This window comes from Neoarius graeffei, chromosome 12 (assembly GCF_027579695.1).
Source record: "Neoarius graeffei isolate fNeoGra1 chromosome 12, fNeoGra1.pri, whole genome shotgun sequence".
NCBI classification, from domain to species: domain Eukaryota; kingdom Metazoa; phylum Chordata; class Actinopteri; order Siluriformes; family Ariidae; genus Neoarius; species Neoarius graeffei.
Window position 1 is genome coordinate 27,768,620 of NC_083580.1, and position 22,342 is coordinate 27,790,961.

Sequence of the window (22,342 nt, forward strand, 5' to 3'; positions counted from 1 at the left end):
GGGGATTGTGTCATGGCGATGTCTGGCCATCTGTCCGTCTGTCCCAGGAAGAAGGGTGCTCACCTTCTAAAATCAACTCCTCTCACAATTTTTGGAGGAATTTCACAAAACTTAGCAGGATTTTTTGTTATATGTCGGTACTATGCATATTTTAATTTTTTTTAACCTGGTCACAGTTTACCAGAGTTACAGCCCTTGATTAAGAAAATTATAATTTGACAATTTCATGAGAGTGTGTTTTCCTTCTGAAATCAACTTCTCTCACAATTTGTGGAGGAATTTCACCAAACCTGGTAAAAGGCATTGTTGTATGCCGGTACTACACAGATTGTAATTTTGTTCAACTGGGTCACATTTTACCAGAGTTACAGCCCTTGATTAACAAGCTTGTACTTTCACAATTTCATGAAGGTGTGCTTGCCTTCTGATATCAACTCCTCTTACAATTTTTGGACGAATTTCTCGAAGCTTGGCAAAAGGCCTTGTTATATGAGAGTAGTACGCATATTGTGATTTAATTTCATTTGTGAAAATGTTACCAGAGTTTTGACCCTTGATTAAATAACTTGTACTTTGACAATTTCATGAGGGTGTACGTTCTTCTGAAATCAACTCCTCTCACAAGTTGTGGAGGAATTTCACCAAACTTGGCAAAAGGGTTTGTTATATGACAGTTATACGCATATTGAAATTTAGTTCAATTTGGGCAAATTTTACCAGAGTTATGGCATAGTTGCGAGCGGGGGATATTGTGCTCTCAGAGCACTCTTGTTTTATTGGTCATATTCTGTTAGCTTGCTTGTTAGAAATAGGATGGATGTATAAGGCAGAAAAAACAAACAAGCAAAAAAAACACAGGCTAAAAAAACTGGAAAGTGCAGCTAAAAACTGCTGCTATACAACTGCTGGCAAAATGACACAATTTAATTTAGAAAAATAAATTATGAAGGATTAGCTTCAAACTGTGTTAAAATACCTCTCTGGTTTCTTACTTGCAAAAGATGACATTACGTTACATTTTGACTTGCAGTTGTCACCCTTAATTCGTTCATCATCACCTACTAAACAGTGTTCCGGTTCCTCTTTCCCTCCTCTTCTTATTTCCTCTTCGGCTGGTTGTGTCCTCTTCATGTAGACAGAACCCTACAGGTATTCTCTTAAACAAATGCGCACAAGCCAAAGACACTTGAATAAAATGGGTCTCATCTTTATGCTTTGGATATTTAACAGTTCTAGCTTTCTGAAAGACAAATTTCTGTCGTACAGACAAAACGCAGGATGCTTGATTTCTAAGAGCAGTATTCAGAGTTGAGTTATGTGCATACTGTATAGGAGGACAATGCTAGCTTTGCCCAAGGCTTTGGGGTACTTGGCTACTGATCATAATGTTGTGAGATCAAATCCCTGTGTCACTATTGGCCCTTGAGCAAAGCTTTCAGTTTCTAACTGCTAAGTTATATACAGTACTGTGCAAAAGTCTTAGACACCCTATTTTTTTCATACAAACTTTGTTATAGATTTCTATTTTATGACTTCGACATTATCGAGTCAGTACAAAAACATTTTAGAGTTCCAAACATTTGCTTTCCAGCACAAAATTAAATGTTACAGAAAAAATGGGGCGGCATGGTGGTGTAGTGGTTAGCGCTGTCGCCTCACAGCAAGAAGATCTGGGTTCGAGGGCCTTTCTGTGCGGAGTTTGCATGTTGTCCATGTGGGTTTCCTCCGGGTGCTCCAGTTTCCCCCACAGTCCAAAGGCATGCAGGTTAGGTTAACCGCATGTGAAATTTCCGCGAAAACGCGAAAATCCGCGCTTTTGAAAGTTAATTTTCGCGTAAAAATGTCATATCCGCGTATTTCAATCTCGTTTTTAAAAAAAAAAATTATCGCGAAATTTCGTTTGGTATTCTCCGGATTTTAACTGGGCCCGGAAGCGACGAGATTTCCCGCCATTCTAAGCTCCGTACAGCGACGCTGTAGTGACTAAGACGAGCATTATCGAAGCACGCGGTGCGAGGAGTTTGCCATCATCAACATGAAAACATGGCGAAAGTCGAGTGGAAGTTTTAATGTAGTGCATGAGATCCTAGTGCTTACTGAGAAATTGTCAACTCCAGTGCTATTCATTGCACAAGTATGTACATGTATTTTTTAATACTGACAATGTTTTTGTTTTAGTGTTCTTTTAAGAGAAATATGTTAAACATTTTAGACAGAGTAGTTTCTATCAGTCATGTGTAATGCTTAGTGTACCTTACTTAAGTGTTCAATGTTTTTAGTGATATATTTTTCATGTCTCACGAGCTGTATGTTAACTATGCTGATATGATTGAAACATTTAATCCTGATGGACATAAATGTTAAGTTGTGTATGTAACTGGCAATTCCTTTTGTCACATTATATTGGGAAATTCTGCAACATACAGTGTGTTCTTAATTTGAGTTATTGAAATGATTATGACAGTGCTTTATCAATTTTTCATTGATGGTTGTTTATGGTTGTTTAAGAAATCTGAATTGAATTCAAGCTAAATGATTCAATCATTTTACAGTCAATAAATGTTTTAATGGTTATTGAGACTTGTTGTATTTTCACTGAAATTGGCATATTTTATATTTTATTCTGTCATTTAGATTGCTCTTTAAATTGTCTTGATAAGGCCTCAAGTATGCTTTAAATGGCACCATTTAAGCTTCATTTTGCAAAAATTTTCCCAGGGGAGGCCCCCCGGACCCCCCCTATGGGAGGGCGCACCCTCGCATACCCTCCCCACGACAACTTGCGTTGTCGGGATGACCCCTTCGGGGTCATCATCTGACACTAAAAAATTTTCCTGTTTTTTTTTGGAACCTTGCTCACATGCCTGTAAATTGACCGTGAGTGTGAATGGTTGTCTGTGTCAGCCCTGTGATGACCTGGCGACTTGCGGGGTACACCCTGGACCTTTTGCCCGTAGTCAGCTGGGATATGCTCCAGCTTGCCTGCGACCCTGTAGAACAGGATAAAGCAGCTAGAGATAATGAGATGAGATGAGACTGAAAAAATGTTTGTATCTGAGAACACTTTTCAGATTAAAAAAGAAAACATAATGAAGGCTACTGGGTTTTGCTGCAAAATTAAGAAGCGAGTGTGACAAAGTGTCCAGAAGGACTGTGGCTGGTTCTGCAAGATGCTCAGTAATACCTACAGCTCATTTCCTTATAAAACTGCACTCATTGTACAACCCCGATTCCAAAAAAGTTGGGACAAAGTACAAATTGTAAATAAAAACGGAATGCAATGATGTGGAAGTTTCAAAATTCCATATTTTATTCAGAATAGAACATAGATGACATATCAAATGTTTAAACTGAGAAAATGTATCATTTAAAGAGAAAAATTAGGTGATTTTAAATTTCATGACAACAACACATCTCAAAAAAGTTGGAACAAGGCCATGTTTACCATTGTGAGACATCCCCTTTTCTCTTTACAACAGTCTGTAAACGTCTGGGTACTGAGGAGACAAGTTGCTCAAGTTTAGGGATAGGAATGTTTACCCATTCTTGTCTAATGTAGGATTCTAGTTGCTCAACTGTCTTAGGTCTTTTTTATCATATCTTCTGTTTTATGATGCGCCAAATGTTTTCTATGGGTGAAAGATCTGGACTGCAGGCTGGCCAGTTCAGTACCCGGACCCTCCTTCTACGCAGCCATGATGCTGTAATTGATGCAGTATGTGGTTTGGCATTGTCATGTTGGAAAATGCAAGGTCTTCCCTGAAAGAGACGTCGTCTGGATGGGAGCATATGTTGCTCTAGAACCTGGATATACCTTTCAGCATTGATGGTGTTTTTCCAGATGTGTAAGCTGCCCATGCCACACTCACTAATGCAACCCCATACCATCAGAGATGCAGGCTTCTGAACTGAGCGCTGATAACAGCTTGGGTCGTCCTTCTCCTCTTTAGTCCGAATGACACGGCATCCCTGATTTCCATAAAGAACTTCAAATTTTGATTTGTCTGACCACAGAACAGTTTTCCACTTTGCCACAGTCCATTTTAAATGAGCCTTGGCCCAGAGAAGACGTCTGCGCTTCTGGATCATGTTTAGATACGGCTTTTTCTTTGAACTATAGAGTTTTAGCTGGCAACGGCGGATGGCACGGTGAATTGTGTTCACAGATAATGTTCTCTGGAAATATTCCTGAGCCCATTTTGTGATTTCCAATACAGAAGCATGCCTGTATGTGATGCAGTGCCGTCTAAGGGCCCGAAGATCACGGGCACCCAGTATGGTTTTCCGGCTTTGACCCTTACGCACAGAGATTCTTCCAGGTCCTCTGAATCTTTTGATGATATTATGCACTGTACCGTAGATGATGAGATGTTCAAACTCTTTGCAATTTTACACTGTCAAACTCCTTTCTGATATTGCTCCACTATTTGTCGGCGCAGAATTAGGGGGATTGGTGATCCTCTTCCCATCTTTACTTCTGAGAGCCGCTGCCACTGCCACTTTGCGTGTTGGCGTTGCTGTGTGCACGCTAATCGTTTTAAAAACGTTAATCTGATGATCCGCTGATATGGTCTAATGTAAACCCCACCTAAGAGCCGCTGCCACTCCAAGATGCTCTTTTTATACCCAGTCATGTTAATGACCTATTGCCAATTGACCTAATGAGTTGCAATTTGGTCCTCCAGCTGTTCCTTTTTTGTACCTTTAACTTTTCCAGCCTCTTATTGCCCCTGTCCCAACTTTTTTGAGATGTGTTGCTGTCATGAAATTTCAAATGAGCCAATATTTGGCATGAAATTTCAAAATGTCTCACTTTCGACATTTGATATGTTGTCTATGTTCTATTGTGAGTACAATATCAGTTTTTGAGATTTGTAAATTATTGCATTCCGTTTTTATTTACAATTTGTACTTTGTCCCAACTTTTTTGGAATCTGGGTTGTACCTGAGACTACTATTTTTTTTTTTTTTTTAAACAAAGGGTCATCTCAAACGAAATATTGACTTTGTTTCATTTATTTATGGCTTACTGCTGTTTATAGTATTTTTTTTAAATGTTTAAAAAATTTAATTTCATTATTTTTAAGCCATTTTTTGTCTACAGCAGTTCTTTACATGTTGCCTAAAACTTTTGCACAGTACTGTACATCCTCAAAGTTGCTCTGGATAAAGAAAACTTAGGTAAATAAATAATAAAAAAAATTAATACCAGACATAACTTCAGACTTGCAGGCTATGTGGACAGTTGCTCATGTTTTGTGAGTGGGACGGAGTTTGTCAGAAAACAAAGGCATGTCTCAGCTATGCCCTTTCTTTACCTTATACTTAAGTCTATTTTTCTTATGTGATATCACCTAAATTGTGGGGAAGTACTAAGAAATATGATGAAATATAAATTAATTTTGCCTGTAACTACTCAATTTTCACTGCGATGACCTGGCGACATGTCCAGGATGTACCTTGCCTCTCGCCCATAGTCAGCTGGGATAGGCTCCAGCTTGCCTGCAACCCTGTACAGGATCAACGGCTACAGATAATGGTTGGACCCAATTTTCGAAAGATGGACATTTTTTAAAAAAATCTCAAACACCAAATGTTAACGGGCACATTGATTATGAAAATAAAATTAGGAATGCCACCTACTGAAGGTGAGCTAGTGTAAACAGCAGTTTACTGTTTGGTCAGCTTATCCATCAAACCATGTGCATGTTTTCTTCCAAGGAGTGTGCAAATTAATGAAAACATGGGTACAGTTAAAAGTATACAGCCTTTCAATTTCATAAACTCGGTGATATTTAGCTCCCTCTGAAATTCGGTCATTGTGATATATGTTTATTTCTGTCATATCTCAAAAAAAAAAAAAAACAGGCCATTCTGTAGCTGGGAAGTTATTTAATTTGAGGGGATTCCCTTGCAAATAATGTGCATGAAATCGCTCGCTTTGCGCAGTCAAGCAGACAGAGGAAGTCCGTGTGTGCATGCACAGGTTTACCTTCTTCTTCTTTTCCTTCTTCTTTTCCACAGTGCTGCATTACTGCCATCTACAGGTTTACCTTGACCGTGCACTGATAGTTACATCATTCTGTTGCTAAACGAACAGCTGATCACACTGAGGTGCTCACTGACTGCCAATATTTATTAGTTTGGTCCTGCATTTCCTTTCCTTAGCAACATGACATCTTTTCTTCTTGCTTTCTGTTACTGTAGTCAGTCTTTCGCGTTTCATTCGCGTCCTCCATTTTTCTCTCCTGTTTCAAATTTGTATCCCACAATGCCTTGCGCGAACAGGGAAAGCCCACCACGTGATGCATGACGTAGTATCTTGAGTTGGATCGGAGTGAAGCAGGAAAAAAATAGCAGAGAATTTAGAGCCATGTGGCCCTAAATTAATTTATTGTTCTGTTAAAAAAAACCTAATAAAATTGGAAGTCTGTTATTCGAATTCAGTAGCTTTCGGTAACCTAAACAAAAATAATTGTATCAGGGAAAATTATTTTTATGACCTACACTTGAAAAATCTGAAAGGCAGTCTACCTTTAATTCATTCTAAAACTCAAAGTGGAATAAATAAAGAAAGCATAAAAAGGACACTGCATGCACGCTACAGTTTCATTCCTGCCTACACATTACTACACTATTTATAGTTCATCATGCAAAAAAACCAAACAAACAAGCAAACAAATAAATAAAATTTAAATATAGCATGTACTGTATCAAGTGCTATTTGACAAGTAGTAAATGTGGGTGATGCTTAAAATCCAGGGTTCCAGGTGATTACTTCCTTGCCTAACCAGTAAATACAGCTCTGCTTTTTAAACAGCCAGTACAGGCCTGCTGTTTATAACATACTGTTGTAGCACTCTGATATTTGATTTGATTTTGGTAAACCCATAGAGGTGTGTGTGTGTGTGTGTGTGTGTGTGTGTGTGTGTGTGTGTGTGCGCGTGCGTGCGCGCATGTGAGTGTGAAGTTAGTTTTGTTTGGTTTTTTTTTTTTTGGGGGGGGTGTTACACTACATTGAGTGTTGAGTGCTGGCCAACTGAGCACTTTCCCTGGAATTCTCAATCCAACTGTAAGACCTTTCGACAAACTCCAGAACTTCAGCATGGATGGCATACAGCAGTGTGATGCCTAGAAACACACAAAGTAAACTGAATGATACACACACACACACACACACACACACACACACACACGTGTATATATATACACAGAGGCACTAACTCTCTCTCTCTCTCTCTCTCTCTCTCTCTCTCTCTCTCTCTCTCTCTCTCTCTCTCACAGCATTTCCATGATGGACGGAAAGCTCAACAGCAAATTGAGAACAGCTGGAAACAACTGGAACAGGTGAATCTTTCTGTTCATCAATAATACCCATTTGTGATGAGAGTTTTTCTGATCTAGGTCTCTCTGGTTAGAAATAAGTCCATATTCCATGTCATAGCACTTTGCCAGACCTTCATCCACTGCACATTTGTCATGTAAATGTAAACAGTATGGTGGCGCAGTGGTTATCACTGTTGCCTCACTGCAAGAAGGTTCTGGGTTCGAACCTTCCTGTTGACTGAGTTCTTTCTGTGTGGAGTTTGCATGTTCTCCTTGTGCCTGCGTGGGTTTCCTTCAGGTGCTCTGGTTTCCTCCCACAGTCCAAAGACATGCAGTTTAGTTCAACTGGCTATTCTAAATTGCCCAGAGGTTTGAATGTGAGTGGCTGTCTGTCTCTCTGTGTTAGACCTGCGATAGACTGGAGCCCTGTCCAGGGTGTACCCTGCCTCTCACCCAGTGTCAACTGGGATTGGCTCCAGCTCCCAGTGATCCTTAATGGATAAGTGGTATAGATAGTGAATGAATGTATGAATGTCAGTGGTACAGAATATCTGAGGAGGCAAGTAATTAGTTGCACTGGATAAATGTTTCAGATTACTATGTGCATGGAAATGTAGGTTCTAGAAGACACGTCCTCCTTAGTGAATGTCTTTGACACTCATTTTTAGATTCCTGGGCAGTTCTGTGTGACAGGTGATGCGGCATAAAATGGGGTGTTAATTGTGTCTTTCATGGATCATGTTGTGTCAAAAGCCACTGTGGTAATTACATACCCTTACAGTCTCACTCAGTTACTGCATCATTCATAGTAGTTCAGATGTTCGACTTCTAGTAGTTCTGGCTGTCAGTCATTGCCAACTATGACTGGAGGAGTGATCGTTTGGCACGTCTTGCTGCGCTTTGTCACTTGTATTTTGCTTGCCGGTTCTTGTCAGTCGTCTTCTGCTGCAGATTTCACAATGCCACTCCAGCGTTGTTGGTCCATTGCTGCCTATTTCGTGGGAGTTGTTCAATTGGCATGCGGAGCATGTGACCGGCCCAGCATAGTTGTGACTGTGCGAGGATTGCTTCTGCACTTCTCATGCTGGTATGGTTTAACACTTCTGTGTTAGGAATACGCTGCCACCATCGGGGCGTCCCTTGACTAGGGCAGGCAGTGCATCCTTAAACAGGGCTGCCTGGTCGTTTGGGCTGCGCCTAACATGTGATCCGTTGTCCAGTGAGATCCCATGCGACCAAAGCTTCCAACCTGCCTGCAAGATTGCCACTGGCTAACCACTTCCAGTAGTTCAAAACTGCCACCACCACCATTGACAATTCGCTACAGGACTTGTGTACTTTTTCACTGCCACTCCTCTTGCCTGCACAGAAGTATAGTAGTGTGGACAGCTGTGCACACACCAATCCAGCTACCCTCTGGACTCTGGTCTCCAGTAATCCAATGGAGTGCCGCAGCACTACGACTGGTGGAAAACCGAGTTGCCCCGCAGTACCCAGCTCACTTGGGTGAGTGACCTCTCCTCAGAGAAGACGTCGGGAATCAGCCGCCATCAGCTTTGTTCTGAAACATGCTGTCTGCAGCTATCCACCGACCGACTGCCATCGACTTTGAGGTTTCTGTCAGGGACCTCACCCTTAGCCTTTGGTTCAGAAAACCTAACCACAAGGCAGCAATGTTGGGTTTGATTACTTAGGGTGCCTGATACCCGCCCAAAGCCAGAGCCCCATCAGTTGAAACAGCATACACCAAGTTGGAAGGTAGGGTTGACTAGCGAAGGGGAAGCTATAAGTTACGCTCGGGCATTTCTCCCCTTCACCTCGCCTTGTACGAGTAGTAAACTTGTAGTAGTTTAGATGAAGAGCTAAGTAATAGGCTGGGAGTTTGAAGGATTTGCCTCATAGAACCGATATCACTAAGTTCTTATGAATTCTGATTATGCAGAATATTTGGTTGGCACACATACATCAAGGTGGTTTAATGCTTTATAGCAGCGCACCAATCTCAGACTCATCTGGAACCTGTGTGTGTTTGGAGAGCAAATGAAATATTTGTGTGCTTTTTATCTTTGTGTGTGTGTGTGTGTGTATGCATCATGTGGGTGGAGGATGGAATGGTTGTGGACTCTTGAAACAAACACTGATTGTCCCCCTTTGAATAAACAAGTAGAAGGAAAAACTGAATAAAGAAAGGAGGAATAAAGGAGTGGAAGGAGGATGGCTACAAGAACATAAACGACTTAAAATTTACTCAACTACTAAACGCAAGCATATTGGCAGTATGTATGTATATAGACAGTGTGTGTGGGACAGGTTTGAGTTCTGTTCTGGTTGGTCTTCACCCTACCTGTCATCATGGATGAACTACCATCGGTTGGGAGTACACCCCAGATTGGATGCCAGTCTATCACAGGGCTCCGAACCCAAGTGAACATATAGACAGTAACCTGAGCTCAGTGACCCCAGAGCTATAAGGTGATACACTACCTGCTGTATCACCTTACCATAATTTGCATAAGTCATGCATGTTGGGTATTGTAGGTGACACAGACGCAGCAGGTAGAGTTGCTGTATCACAGCTGCAGTGTCCTTACAGGTGGCTTGGCCATGCTAAAATGCACATAGGTGTGAGTGAAGGCATGTATGCCAGGTGTCTTGCAGTGGACTGGCATCCCATCCTCATATCCACATTCCTAACGACCCTGACCAGGATATGGCTGATACAGAATAATATATTGAATATTATGACGTGACAATATGAACAATGTGTTTTGTAAAAAAGTTTTATAAAATTTTATGATATGATACTTTTATTACTTTTCCCCTTTCCCTGCCTGTTCTTGTATTGACTACTTTCACATACCCATAATGCCTTGCAGCTTGGGGGGTAAACAGGCACTATATTTGTTTACCAAGTCAGATAACCTCAGTCATTTCTTCGAATTCACATGGGGAAAAACGACTTAACGATTTAAAGTTTTATAGAATACCTAAAGAGGCTAAGCATCGAAAAGCGTAGTTAGACAGAATTTGCTGTCAAAATTTGACACCGACAGACAACACGTGCCTGTGTTCTGCACACTTCAGTGGTGGAGTCAAGTCTAATGATCCAAGTCATGAAGCCTACAACCCCTCTGTCTTTGTGTTTAGTCATAAAAAGTGCGAAAACTGAAAAACAAGGACAAGTCAAAGAATTGAAAAGGACAACTTTATTGAAGGATCAACTCCCAAAATAAAGCGCAAACGATGCAGTGTAAGTAAGCTTACATGTACTTCCTCTTTTAGTGTTTATGTAGGTAGATAGAATGTAGTATTTGACCTTGTCGTCCTAACAGCTTCCTCTAACAGCCCAAAGATTGTCGTAATCCGGTAGCATATGAGCAAGAGGAAGATCAGCGTGAAGGAAATCAAAATCAACTTAAAAAAGAAATTTAACAATTCTACTGTATTTACGGTACTTACTTGACTGAGTGAATTCCTTGTTTGTGTTCCCATGCACAAAGCGTTTTGTATTTTCTTACGGCTTTCTTGTCGTAACCAGCACTCAGCAAAAATGATTTCACTGTGGATTCTTCTATGATCACTGTCGATCTTTTGAAGCTCTTCTGCCAGTCTTTTAACCTCTGCAGGTAAGTAATTGTTGGAACACCCGTGTTGAGAGACGAAGAAGGCTGCTGACTGTCACCCGAAGTAGAGATGCTTAAAGCGTTCGATATGATATTTACAAGCACTTTTTTACAGATTGATTTCTTGAAGTCCACAGAAAAGGCTTTGCAGATTTCTTTAAGCTTTGGTTTAGTAAGTTTTGACACTTCTTTGAAGGTTTTAGGGAGATTTAAATTCAAAAGATTACTGTCAGTGTGCAACGGCATGTTGTTTTAGTTTGTTTATATTTTGGTTACCCCCCCAAGGTACAAAGCATTATGGGTAATATGAAAGTAGTCAATATTCACCTGTGTGTGTGGGTGTGTGTTGCAGTGTAAGCGTAACTTTGAGAGAGCTTGTAAAGAGGCCGACCGAGCACAGCAGTACTTTGACAAAATGGATGCGGACATCAATGTGACAAAAGCAGATGTTGAGAAGGTAGGAATGTGTTATTGTCTCCCCCCCCCCCCCCTTTTTTTTTCAAAGCTTTTTTGCAATACCTGGATCTGATTAATGTGATGAGATCTAGGCAGGATTTGTCTGCTTTTTAGTCTGTCACACACACACACACACACACACACACACACACACACACACACACACACACACACACACACACACTCTAAATGACATCACAAGTCACAGATAAGCCTGCTTCTGTTCTTAGTCATCTAGAGCCTACGAACACACACACACATGCAGATATGCTCTTAGATACTTTTCAAACACTTAAAGGTCATAGGCAAGGGTCGGAAGTGGAATGTAGAATATCAACTTCATTTTCGAGAAGAATGACCCAAAAAGCGAATTCAATCTTCCTGGTGTCTAATTTGCACCCTAAAATTGAATAAAACGGTTAAAATATACTGGTTTACGCAAGTTCCAAAGGTTTGTTTACATCTCACTTATGCGCACTTTTACGGCCAGGGGACAGTTGTCGTGACGTTATTCAAGGCAAACAGACTGGGAGCAGTTCTGTGTTTACTTGCAAACCAAACACACGTGTACAGACTTTGGTCGTGAGAGGTTTGTAAAATGTCTGAAAGCGATAGAGATTTTGAAGTAGGAACTCTCCAAATTGAATATCGAGAGGTGAAACCATATATGTATGAACCTATGGCCGTTGCGAAGCAATTGGTGAATGTGGCTCACTGGTTTGACCGTGTGGCCTCGGAATTGGACAGCGACTTGGCCAACTCTGATAGCGGTGACCCCGGACCTCAACAAGACTCATGCCCAAACGATTTATCCTGGTAGTTATGATAAATTCCTACTTTTGTCGTAATACTAAATAAGAGCCCTTTTGAAGAATAATTAAACCGCCCTCCCTCGCGGATATAGGTAACGATTACTTGACAGTGCGCCGGTAGGCCACATTAGCCTGCCATCCGCGGCATTATACTATTTATAGCCTACTCTGAGCGAGGAAATATCCCTTTGTCTCATTTCCACAATGATTGTACAGGATCCCTCAGGATTCTTGACTTGTCAGTTGCAAGCAAAGGTAAAAATGTTTACCTCCAATCTTCTCCTTTTTGCTTGAGCGTTGCTGGTCCGTTTCTTCTTTGACTGCTTGATTTTGTTTCACGCGCACAATCTACTCTCTCCGCCTCGTCTCCTCTTCCGGAAAAAGCCAACCCGCTCGCTCCGCCTCTTCTCCTGTTCCAGAAAAAGCCAATCCACTATCTCCGCCTCTTCTCCTCTCTCGGAAAAAGGTAAAAACTTCTTCCTGAACCGGTCCCGTTGTTACAATTCACTGCACAACAATAAGGCATGGTTTTTCTTTGGAAATTCCCGAATGCACATCTGCACTCAAGCCGAACGGCAATGCAAGTGAACAGAAATGGACTCAACTCAAGCGGTTTGTTTGTCTTGAATGACGTCACGCACCGAGTGGTCACGAAAATCGCCGAACAGAAATTCACTGCGATTCGCACTAACTTATTTTAATTATTACTTATTAACAATACTTCTTGGGACCAGAAGAAAATTATGAAGGGTTTTTTAACATATAAAGTTTCAAATGTGCATAAATTGAAAACCATTGCCTATGATCTTTAAACCCTAAACTTGTTTGTGCATTTGAATATTTGTGTAATATTTGACAGTTAACAGATAGTAATGTGTGTTTATAATAGAGTTCTCTTGTAGCAAACAGTGTGAGTGATAGAGTGCTGTAAGCTACAGTCTGCTGTACATTCACAATGTGTGTTATAATATTATTCTTGTTTATTATATTAGTTGGCAGTCTGATAGACCATTGCAAAAAGGCAGCTTTTAGGGTTGTGTGATATGCAAGCCTGTTCTACAGAATAGCCTCCTGGAAGCACTTAGTATTCAGAGTTGGTAACACACTCATCAGCCACTTTAATAGGAACTTGTTCTTGATTCCAAGATTCCTGTTCTTGGCTGGCAGGAGTGGAACCCAATGTGGTCTTCTGCTGTTGCATGCTGAGATGCTTTTCTGCTCACCATGGTTGTAAAGAGTTGCTATGAGTTGCTATATCCTTCCTGGGAGCTCGAACCAATCTGGCCATTTTCCTCTGACTTATCAACAAGATGTTTCCACAGACAGAACTGTTGCTTATGCAATGTTTTTTGTTTTTTTCGCACCATTCTGTGTAAACTCTAGAGACTGTTGTGTGTGAAAACCTCAGGAGATCGGCAGTTTCTGAAATACTCAAACCAGCCCATCTGGCACCAACACCCATGCCACAGTGAGAGTCACAGAGATCACAATTTTCCCATTCGGATGTTTGAAGTGAATATTAACTGAAGCTCTTGATTTTCATCTGCATGATTATATGCATTGTACTGCTGTCAAGGGATTGGCTGATTAGGTAACTGCATAAAACAGCAGGTGTATGGGTGTTCCTAATAAAGTGGCTGGTGAGTGTAAATTCAAAAGTTGTGTCAGTGTTGATGCAGAGGAAGTCCTGTCTGTTCAGACTTATCCAGGTGCTTAACATGAATTTCTTCAAAGCCCACATTCAGTCAAAGACTCCTTGGTTCCCAGAATTTTCTTGCTTAAAGCTCTTGAATACAGGTGTTTTTCCACTTGTGTCTAGACAAGCAATTTCCTGTAAGCTTACATTGAGGGGCTAGAAAATGCAAACTGAGTGATAGATTTAATATTTTCCCCAATCAATCAACTGCAATATGACATAGCATGAAAGCAAGACAATTTTAAAGAATAGAGTGTAATAATTAGATGATAATATATGAATGAGAAGTAGCCAGAGATTCAGATAAACCTGATCAGGATGTGGAAAGGATCCTAATTATAATATTGGGATAATCTTGCTAATCATGCAATCACTACAGATTTCCCAATTTAACAATATGTATCCCATTGCCGGCCGATGAAAATCAGGCTTGATACAGAACATCCTATTTTTTACATGATGAACTAGAAGTAGACTGATATTGAATCATGGCCCTTAGGTGGTAGTAAATCTCAGAAGCGACTGAAGCGTGTAAAAAAAAAAAAATTTTTTTTCTTAAATTTTGTGATAAATTGTCATTGTAACGTGAAATGACACTGTAATTAAGAATACCTGTCAATGATGGAGACTTGTTCAGTGTATCGTTGAAATTAGGGCATGGATGTATAAGTCATGGGTGTTTAGTGAACAAAAAAAAAAGGCTTCTCCAGGGCTCCATAGTTTCTCTCCTCACACCATTTCATCACCCATTCTTCGCTTCTGGTGGGCTTTGTCACCGTGGCAGTGCTGGAAATTTGAGATGTGTGTCCTGAGTGTGCATGTGTGTCAAGATTGAGTAAGACACCAACTTTTTTCCATAATGAGTCCTTGTACAGCAGACATTGTTCTCCTTTTTCCTTTCTCCCTCGCTCCTCTTTTTCTCCCTCTTTGTCTCCATGTGTGTGTGAAACAGATGTGAGTGTGTAGGCACAGTATCATTTCCAGATGCTACCACACTGTTGTGATCCACTTGAGGAGAGAGACAAATTCCTAGAGTTTTGAGCAGAATCCTGATTGCACACTCTTTCAGTGAGAATGTTCAGGCCAGTGTGGAGAGGATGGTGGCTGCTGAGCTGATTCTTCCCTGACTTTATTCGCTGGATTGGCTAAGTGTTGGGGAAGCTACTTTGCAACTGTGACTTGTCAAACTACAAGCTACACATGATTTTCTACTCCTGTAGCTAAGCTACAGCCAAACTCCTCTTTTGATAAAGTAGCTAGCTATACTACAAAAGTAGATAATGGCATTCTTTTATTTCACTGAAGTGCCTTCGTCAAACTGAGAAAACGCTCATGTGACATTGTTATATGTGCAGCTAATTTATTGCCAGAACAGAGATTTTGTTTTTCTAAGTATAAACCATTCTTCATAAGAAGCAGCTAACTTTACTTATCCGTCAAACCTCAAAACGTCAACAGCGAGCACCTATCTGTTTGTTTCTGCAAATATCTAACTAGCTAGCTAATGACATACAGTAGATGTACAGTATTTCAGATAGCATTGAATTAAATAGCTACATTTGGGAGTTTGCTGCAATATAAACAATAATGCTTGTCATCAGTGCAGTATTAGCATTACCCATATAACCTGGATAGATTAACACCATGACTTGGACGGGGTCCTCAAACGTCCTTGGAAGGATGATGCCAATAAGATGTCAGGGGTAATGTGTGTCTTTACGTGTAAGTTTGTGTGTTCTTACTGTTTTTATATTTGTGTGGGTATACAGTAGTTGTTATAATTGCTATTGGTGTGTTTTGTGTGTTAATCTGAACACACATCCTGGTCTTTATGTGAATCCAGGTAGTGATTTACTTAAATTTTAAGTTTCAAAGGTAGAAAAACTTTTACTCGTTCCAAGTTAATCCTTTGTATTGTTGTTGTTTTAATCATGCCTTGAAGCGGTGTTACCTTAAGGTAGGTACACAGGTGCAGGTGTTTATCTGTCTGTATGTTGCTACCAGTGCACCCATAGACATTCCCATATGCCACACCCACTGTGAGGTCTGATCCAATCATAGCCTTCATAATGTCTGTCTGCTCTGCTGCCCCACCAATCACATAGCTGCAAATGTGAATATGTATGTAGGCAGTTTTGTTCCAGAGCATTTATTTTTCAGTATATTGAAGTATATACTTAGCTATGAATAAATAAATAAATAAATAAATATTGTACTGTGTCAATAAATAAATAATACAATCAGAAGGGAGCATAAATACAACCCCAGTTCCAAAAAAAGTTGGGATACTGTGTAAACTGTAAATAAAAACAGAATGTGATAATTTGCAAACCATAGAAACCCTATACTTCATTGAAAATAGTACAAAGACAACATATCAGATTTTGAAACTGAGAAATTTTATTGTTTTTTAAAAAATATATGCTCATTTTGAATTTGATGTCAGCAACACGTTTCAGAAAAGTTGGGACAGGGCATGTTTACCACTGTGTTTACCACCTCTACTTTTAACAACCCTCTGTAAACGTTTGGGAACTGAGGAGACCAATTGCTGTAGTTTTGAAAGAGAAATGTTGTCCCATTCTTGCTTGATATACAGTTTCAGTTGCTCAGCAGTTCAGGGTCTCCTTTGTTGTATTTTGCACTTCATAATGCGCCAAATGTTTTAAATGGGAGATAGGTCTGGACTGCAGGCAGGCCAGTTTAGCACCCAGACTCATTTACGACGGAGCCATACAGTTTTAATATGTGCAGAAAACGGTTTGGCATTGTCTTGCTGAAAGAAAGAAGGCCTTCCCTGAAAAAGATTTTGTCTGGATGGCAGCATATTTCTCTGAAACGTGTATATATATCATTCAGCATTAATGATGCTTTCCCAAATATACAAGCTACCCATGTCATGTGCACTAATGCACCCTCATACCATCAGAGATGCTGGTTTTTGAACTGTGCACTGATAACAAGCCAGATGGTCCCTCTTCTCTTTAGCCTGGAGGACATGGTGTGCATGATTTCTAAAAAGAATTTCTAATTTTGATTCGTCAGACCTCGGGACAATTTTCCACTTCACCTCAGTCCATTGTAAAAGAGCTCGGGCCCAGAGAAGATGGCCGTGTTTCTGGATCTCATCTCATCTCATTATCTCTAGCCACTTTATCCTGTTCTACAGGGTCGCAGGCAAGCTGGAGCCTATCACGAGAGGCAGGGTACACCCTGGACAAGTTGCCAGGTCATCACAGGGCGTGTTTCTGGATATTGTTTATATATTGTTTTAACTTGCATTTGTGGATGCAGTAATGCACTGTTTTCACAGTCGATGGTTTTCTGAATTGTTCCTGAGCCCATACAGTGATTTCCACTACAGACACGTGTCTGTTTTTAATGCAGTGTCGCCTGAGGGCCTGAAGATCACAGGCATCCAATGTCAGTTTTCAGCCTTGTCAGTTTTCAGCATACAGAGATTCCTCCAGATTCTCTGAATCTTTTAATGATATTATGTACCATTGATGATGTGATCCCCAGACTTTTTGCAATTTTATATTGAGGAATGTTATTCTTCAACTGTTGCTCCACTGGCCCTGAACTTGACCTAAATTCACAGAGTGGTGAACCCCTCCCCATCTTCACTTCTGAGAGACTCAGCCTGTCTGGGATGCTCTTTTTATACCCAATCATGTTACTGACCTGTTGCCAAATTAGTTTTTTTTTTTAGCATTACACGACTTTTTCAGTCTTTTGTTGCCCTGTCCCAACTTTTCTGAAATGTGTTGCTGACATCAAATTCCAAATGAGCATATGCTTTTCAGAAAACAATAAAATTTCTCAGTTTCAATGTTTGATATGTTGTCTTTGTACTATTTTCAATGTAGTCTAGGGTTTCCATGATTTGCAAATCTTTACATTCTGTTTTTATTTGTTTCACACAGTGTCCCCACTTTTTTTGGAAATGGGGTTGTAATTAAATGTTGCACGGAATTATGTATGTATGTACAGTGGGGCAAAAAAGTATTTAGTCAGTCACCAATTGTGCAAGTTCTCCCACTTAAAAAGATGAGAGAGGCCTGTAATTTTCATCATAGGTATACCTCAACTATGAGAGACAAAATGAGAAAAAAAAAATCCAGAAAATCACATTTGTCTGATTCTTAAAGAATTTATTTGCAAATTATGGTGGAAAATAAGTATTTGGTCAATTACAAAAGTTCATCTCAATACTTTGTTATATACCCTTTGTTGGCAATGACGGAGGTCAAACGTTTTCTATAAGTCTTCACAAGGTTTTCACACACTGTTGCTGGTATTTTGGCCCATTCCTCCATGCAGATCTCCTCTAGAGCAGTGATGTTTTGGGGCTGTCGCTGGGCAACACGGACTTTCAACTCCCTCCAAAGATTTTCTATGGGGTTGAGATCTGGAGACTGGCTAGGCCACTCCAGGACCTTGAAATGCTTCTTACGAAGCCACTCCTTCGTTGCCCGGGCGGTGTGTTTGGGATCATTGTCATGCTGAAAGACCCAGCCATGTTTCATCTTAAATGCCCTTGCTGATGGAAGGAGGTTTTCACTCAAAATCTCATGATACATGGCCCCATTCATTCTTTCCTTTACACGGATCAGTCGTCCTGGTCCCTTTGCAGAAAAACAGCCCCAAAGCATGATGTTTCCATCCCCATGCTTCACAGTAGGTATGGTGTTCTTTGGATGCAACTCAGCATTCTTTCTCCTCCAAACACGACAAGTTGAGTTTTTACCAAAAAGTTCTATTTTGGTTTCATCTAACCATATGACATTCTCCCAATCCTCTTCTGGATCATCCAAATGCTCTCAAGCAAACTTCAGATGGGCCTGGACATGTACTGGCTTAAGCAGGAAGACACGTCTGGCACTGCAGGATTTGAGTCCCTGGCAGCGTAGTGTGTTACTGATGGTAGCCTTTGTTACTTTGGTCCCAGCTCTCTGCAGGTCATTCACTAGGTCCCCCCATGTGGTTCTGGGATTTTTGCTCACCGTTCTTGTGATCATTTTGACCCCACGGGGTGAGATCTTGCGTGGAGCCCCAGCTCGAGGGAGATTATCAGTGGTCTTGTATGTCTTCCATTTTCTAATAATTACTCCCACAGTTGATTTCTTCACACCAAGCTGCTTACCTATTGCAGATTCAGTCTTCCCAGCCTGGTGCAGGTCTACGATTTGTTTCTGGTGTCCTTTGACAGCTCTTTGGTCTTGGCCATAGTGGAGTTTGGAGTGTGACTGTTTGAGGTTGTGGACAGGTGTCTTTTATACAGATAATGAGTTCAAACAGGTGCCATTAATACAGGTAACGAGTGGAGGACAGAGGAGCCTCTTAAAGAAGTTGTTACAGGTCTGTGAGAGCCAGAAATCTTGCTTGTTTGTAGGTGACCAAATACTTATTTTACCGAGGAATTTACCAATTAATTCATTAAAAATCCTACAATGTGATTTCCTGGATTCTTTCCCCCCATTCTGTCTCTCATAGTTGAAGTGTACCTATGATGAAAATTACAGGCCTCTCTCATCTTTTTAAGTGGGAGAACTTGCACAATTGGTGGCTGACTAAATACTTTTTTGCCCCACTGTATGTGCTTTTATAATAAATGGTTATGGTCAGGGCTAGGCTTGCACTGTTGGGCCCCTGAGCAAGGCCCTTAACCCTCTCTGCTCCAGGAGTGCTGTATCATGGCTGACCTTGTGCTCTGACCCCAGCTTTCTAACAAGCTGGAATATACAAAGAAAAGAATTTCATTGAGCTATAATCTACAACTCCAAATTAGAAACAGTTGGGCTGGTATGTGTAAAGTGAACTGAAAACAATCATTTGTAAATAATCTTTGACCTGTATTGCACTCAAAACAGTATAACAACACATTATTTGATGTTTTACCTCATTAATTCTATTTATTTATTTTTCAAAATAACCACTTGCAATACATTTCAAGAAAGTTGGGATGGTAAAGCATTTACCACTTTGTAATGTTGTCATTCCTTCTCACAATGCTTAAAAGATGTTTAGGGACTGAAGACACCAAGTGATGAAGCATTTTAGGTGTCCCATTTTGTCCCATTCTTCCTGCAAACAGGTCTTAAGGTGTGGAACAATATGGGGTTGTCGATATCATATTTTTCGTTTCATAATCGACCACACATTATCTATTGGGGACAGAAAGGACAGACACCCTCTTCTTCTACAGCTATGCCTTTGTAATGTGTACAGAATGTATTTTTGCATTGTCTTGCAGGGTTTCCCCTAGACAAACTGGAAAGAGTAGTGGCCCCCCAAGTGCAGCAAGGTGCAAAGAGCACACTGCCATAGGTGGTGTGCAAGCTAGGAGAGTCCGGGGGCATGCTCCCTTGGAAATTTTTGAAATATAAGGGATCATTTCGTGGTTTCTGGTGACATCTAGAACTGATTTTTACCAGTTCAACATGTTGGGGAAAAGGCTATATTTTACTGATAATTTTACTGAATTCCCACCCTAAAAACAGAAAAAAGATACAAGTCAATACAATACCCATTTGCATCTCACAAGCGGTGTACTGTTCCAAAGGAGACTGCAGTTTATTTCACATCAAACAAAGTGAATGGTGATGCAAAATGGCACGAGTTGTTCAAAATCTCATCTCATTATCTCTAGCCACTTTATCCTGTTCTACAGGGTCGCAGGCAAGCTGGAGCCTATCCCAGCTGACTACGGGCGAAAGGTGGGGTACACCCTGGACAAGTCGCCAGGTCATCACAGGGCTGACACATAGACACAGACAACCATTCACACTCACATTCACACCTACGGTCAATTTAGAGTCACCAGTTAACCTAACCTGCATGTCTTTGGACTGTGGGGGAAACTGGAGCACCCGGAGGAAACCCACACGGACACGGGGAGAACATGCAAACTCCACACAGAAAGGCCCTCGCCGGCCACGGGGCTCGAACCCGGACCTTCTTGCTGTGAGGCGACAGCGCTAACCACTACACCACCGTGCCGCCTGTTGTTCAAAATACTGATCAGTAAATTTTGGCAATAGTGCGGATGACTAAATACTCTCACTGTCAGACTTGAGCTGGTCAGCAACATGCAGCAAACTGGCTGTCGCGGTCTCACAATTATGGTCTGCCACTGTTGCTGAGTTGTTTTCTGCAGTTTTCTTTGTGAAAAACTCTGTAATTAAGCTGCAGCCCATCAGTGTTTTGCCTACTTGAACTCGGTTTGAAGGCTCCGTCATTTTTGCAGAAGTTACCTATGAATGTTAATTAATATTTTGCATCGCTCATCCAATCAACGCGGGATACCACACACACTCAGCCAATCAGTGCGGAATACCCTTCTCTGACATCAGCTGTGAATTTAGGTCAAGTTCAGGGCTTGCATGGACTGTATTGATTACCTGCTCAAAGGCTACAAAACACATGCATGTTGATTCTAGCTTTATACAATAGGCCTAAGTTGTAAGCATCGCGGTGGCAGTTTAATAGGTAGCAGCATGTCACTAAGCATATCGGTCAATAAATTAAGCGTAGCGGGGCCACTACACGATGATGCTTTAGGGGAAACCCTGTCTTGTTGAAATATCCCTGGAAAAGGTGTCATCTTGAAGACAGCAGATGTTGCTCCAAAATCTCAATGTACTTTTCTGTATTAATGCTGCCATCACAGAAATGTAAGTTACTTTTGTCAAGGGCATCGACACAACCCCATAACATAACAGACCTTGGCTTTTGGACTTGTTGCTCTTTAGAGTCTGTGTGCGGAGCACACAGCATCCATTTCTTCCAAAAACCCCCCTGAAATTCTGATTCATCTGACCACAGTACACATTTCCACTGTGTGATGGTCCATCCTAGATGCCTCCAAGCCCAGAGAAGTCAACGGTGCTTCTACAGTAGAGACAGTTAATATAAGGCTTCCTTTTTGCACAGTAAAGTTTTACCTGGCATTTGTGGATGTAACTCTGTACTGTTGTGCTTAACAAAGGTTTGTCAAAGTAATCCTGAGCTCATATGGTTATATCAGCTATAGATAAATGATGGTTCTTGATGCAGTGCTGTCTGAGGGATCAGAGATCACCGGTGTTCAGCTTAGGCTTACACCCTTGCCCTTCACGCACCAAAATTCCTCCATATTACTTGAATAGTTTGAATAGTTTAATAATATTGTGCACCATAGAGAGTGGAATATCCAAATCTCTTTATGTCTTCCTTTGAAGGATATTGTTTTAAACATTTCAATAATTTTCTCATGCATTTGTTGACAAAACGGAGATCCTCGGCCCATCTATGCTCCTCAAAGTCTAGCCCCATCCCAGCTTTTTTTGGAATGTGTTCCAGGCCTTAAATCCAGGAATGGATGTATGTTAACAAATTAAATGAAGTTGACCAGACAAAACATGAAATATCTTGGGTTCATACTGTCT

General features: G+C 40.8%; 1 protein-coding gene across 17 annotated transcripts in view; it reads left to right on the top strand.

The window, feature by feature from the left end:
* LOC132895315 (formin-binding protein 1) overlaps positions 1-22,342 on the top strand; it is a 259,445-nt gene that overhangs the window by 171,566 nt on the left and 65,537 nt on the right. For all 17 annotated transcript variants that reach the window (XM_060935743.1, XM_060935739.1, XM_060935744.1 and 14 more), the window contains exons 5-6: positions 7,285-7,347; positions 11,302-11,406. In XM_060935743.1, the coding sequence (XP_060791726.1) occupies positions 7,285-7,347; positions 11,302-11,406 (168 nt within the window). The remainder of the gene's footprint in view (positions 1-7,284; positions 7,348-11,301; positions 11,407-22,342) is intronic.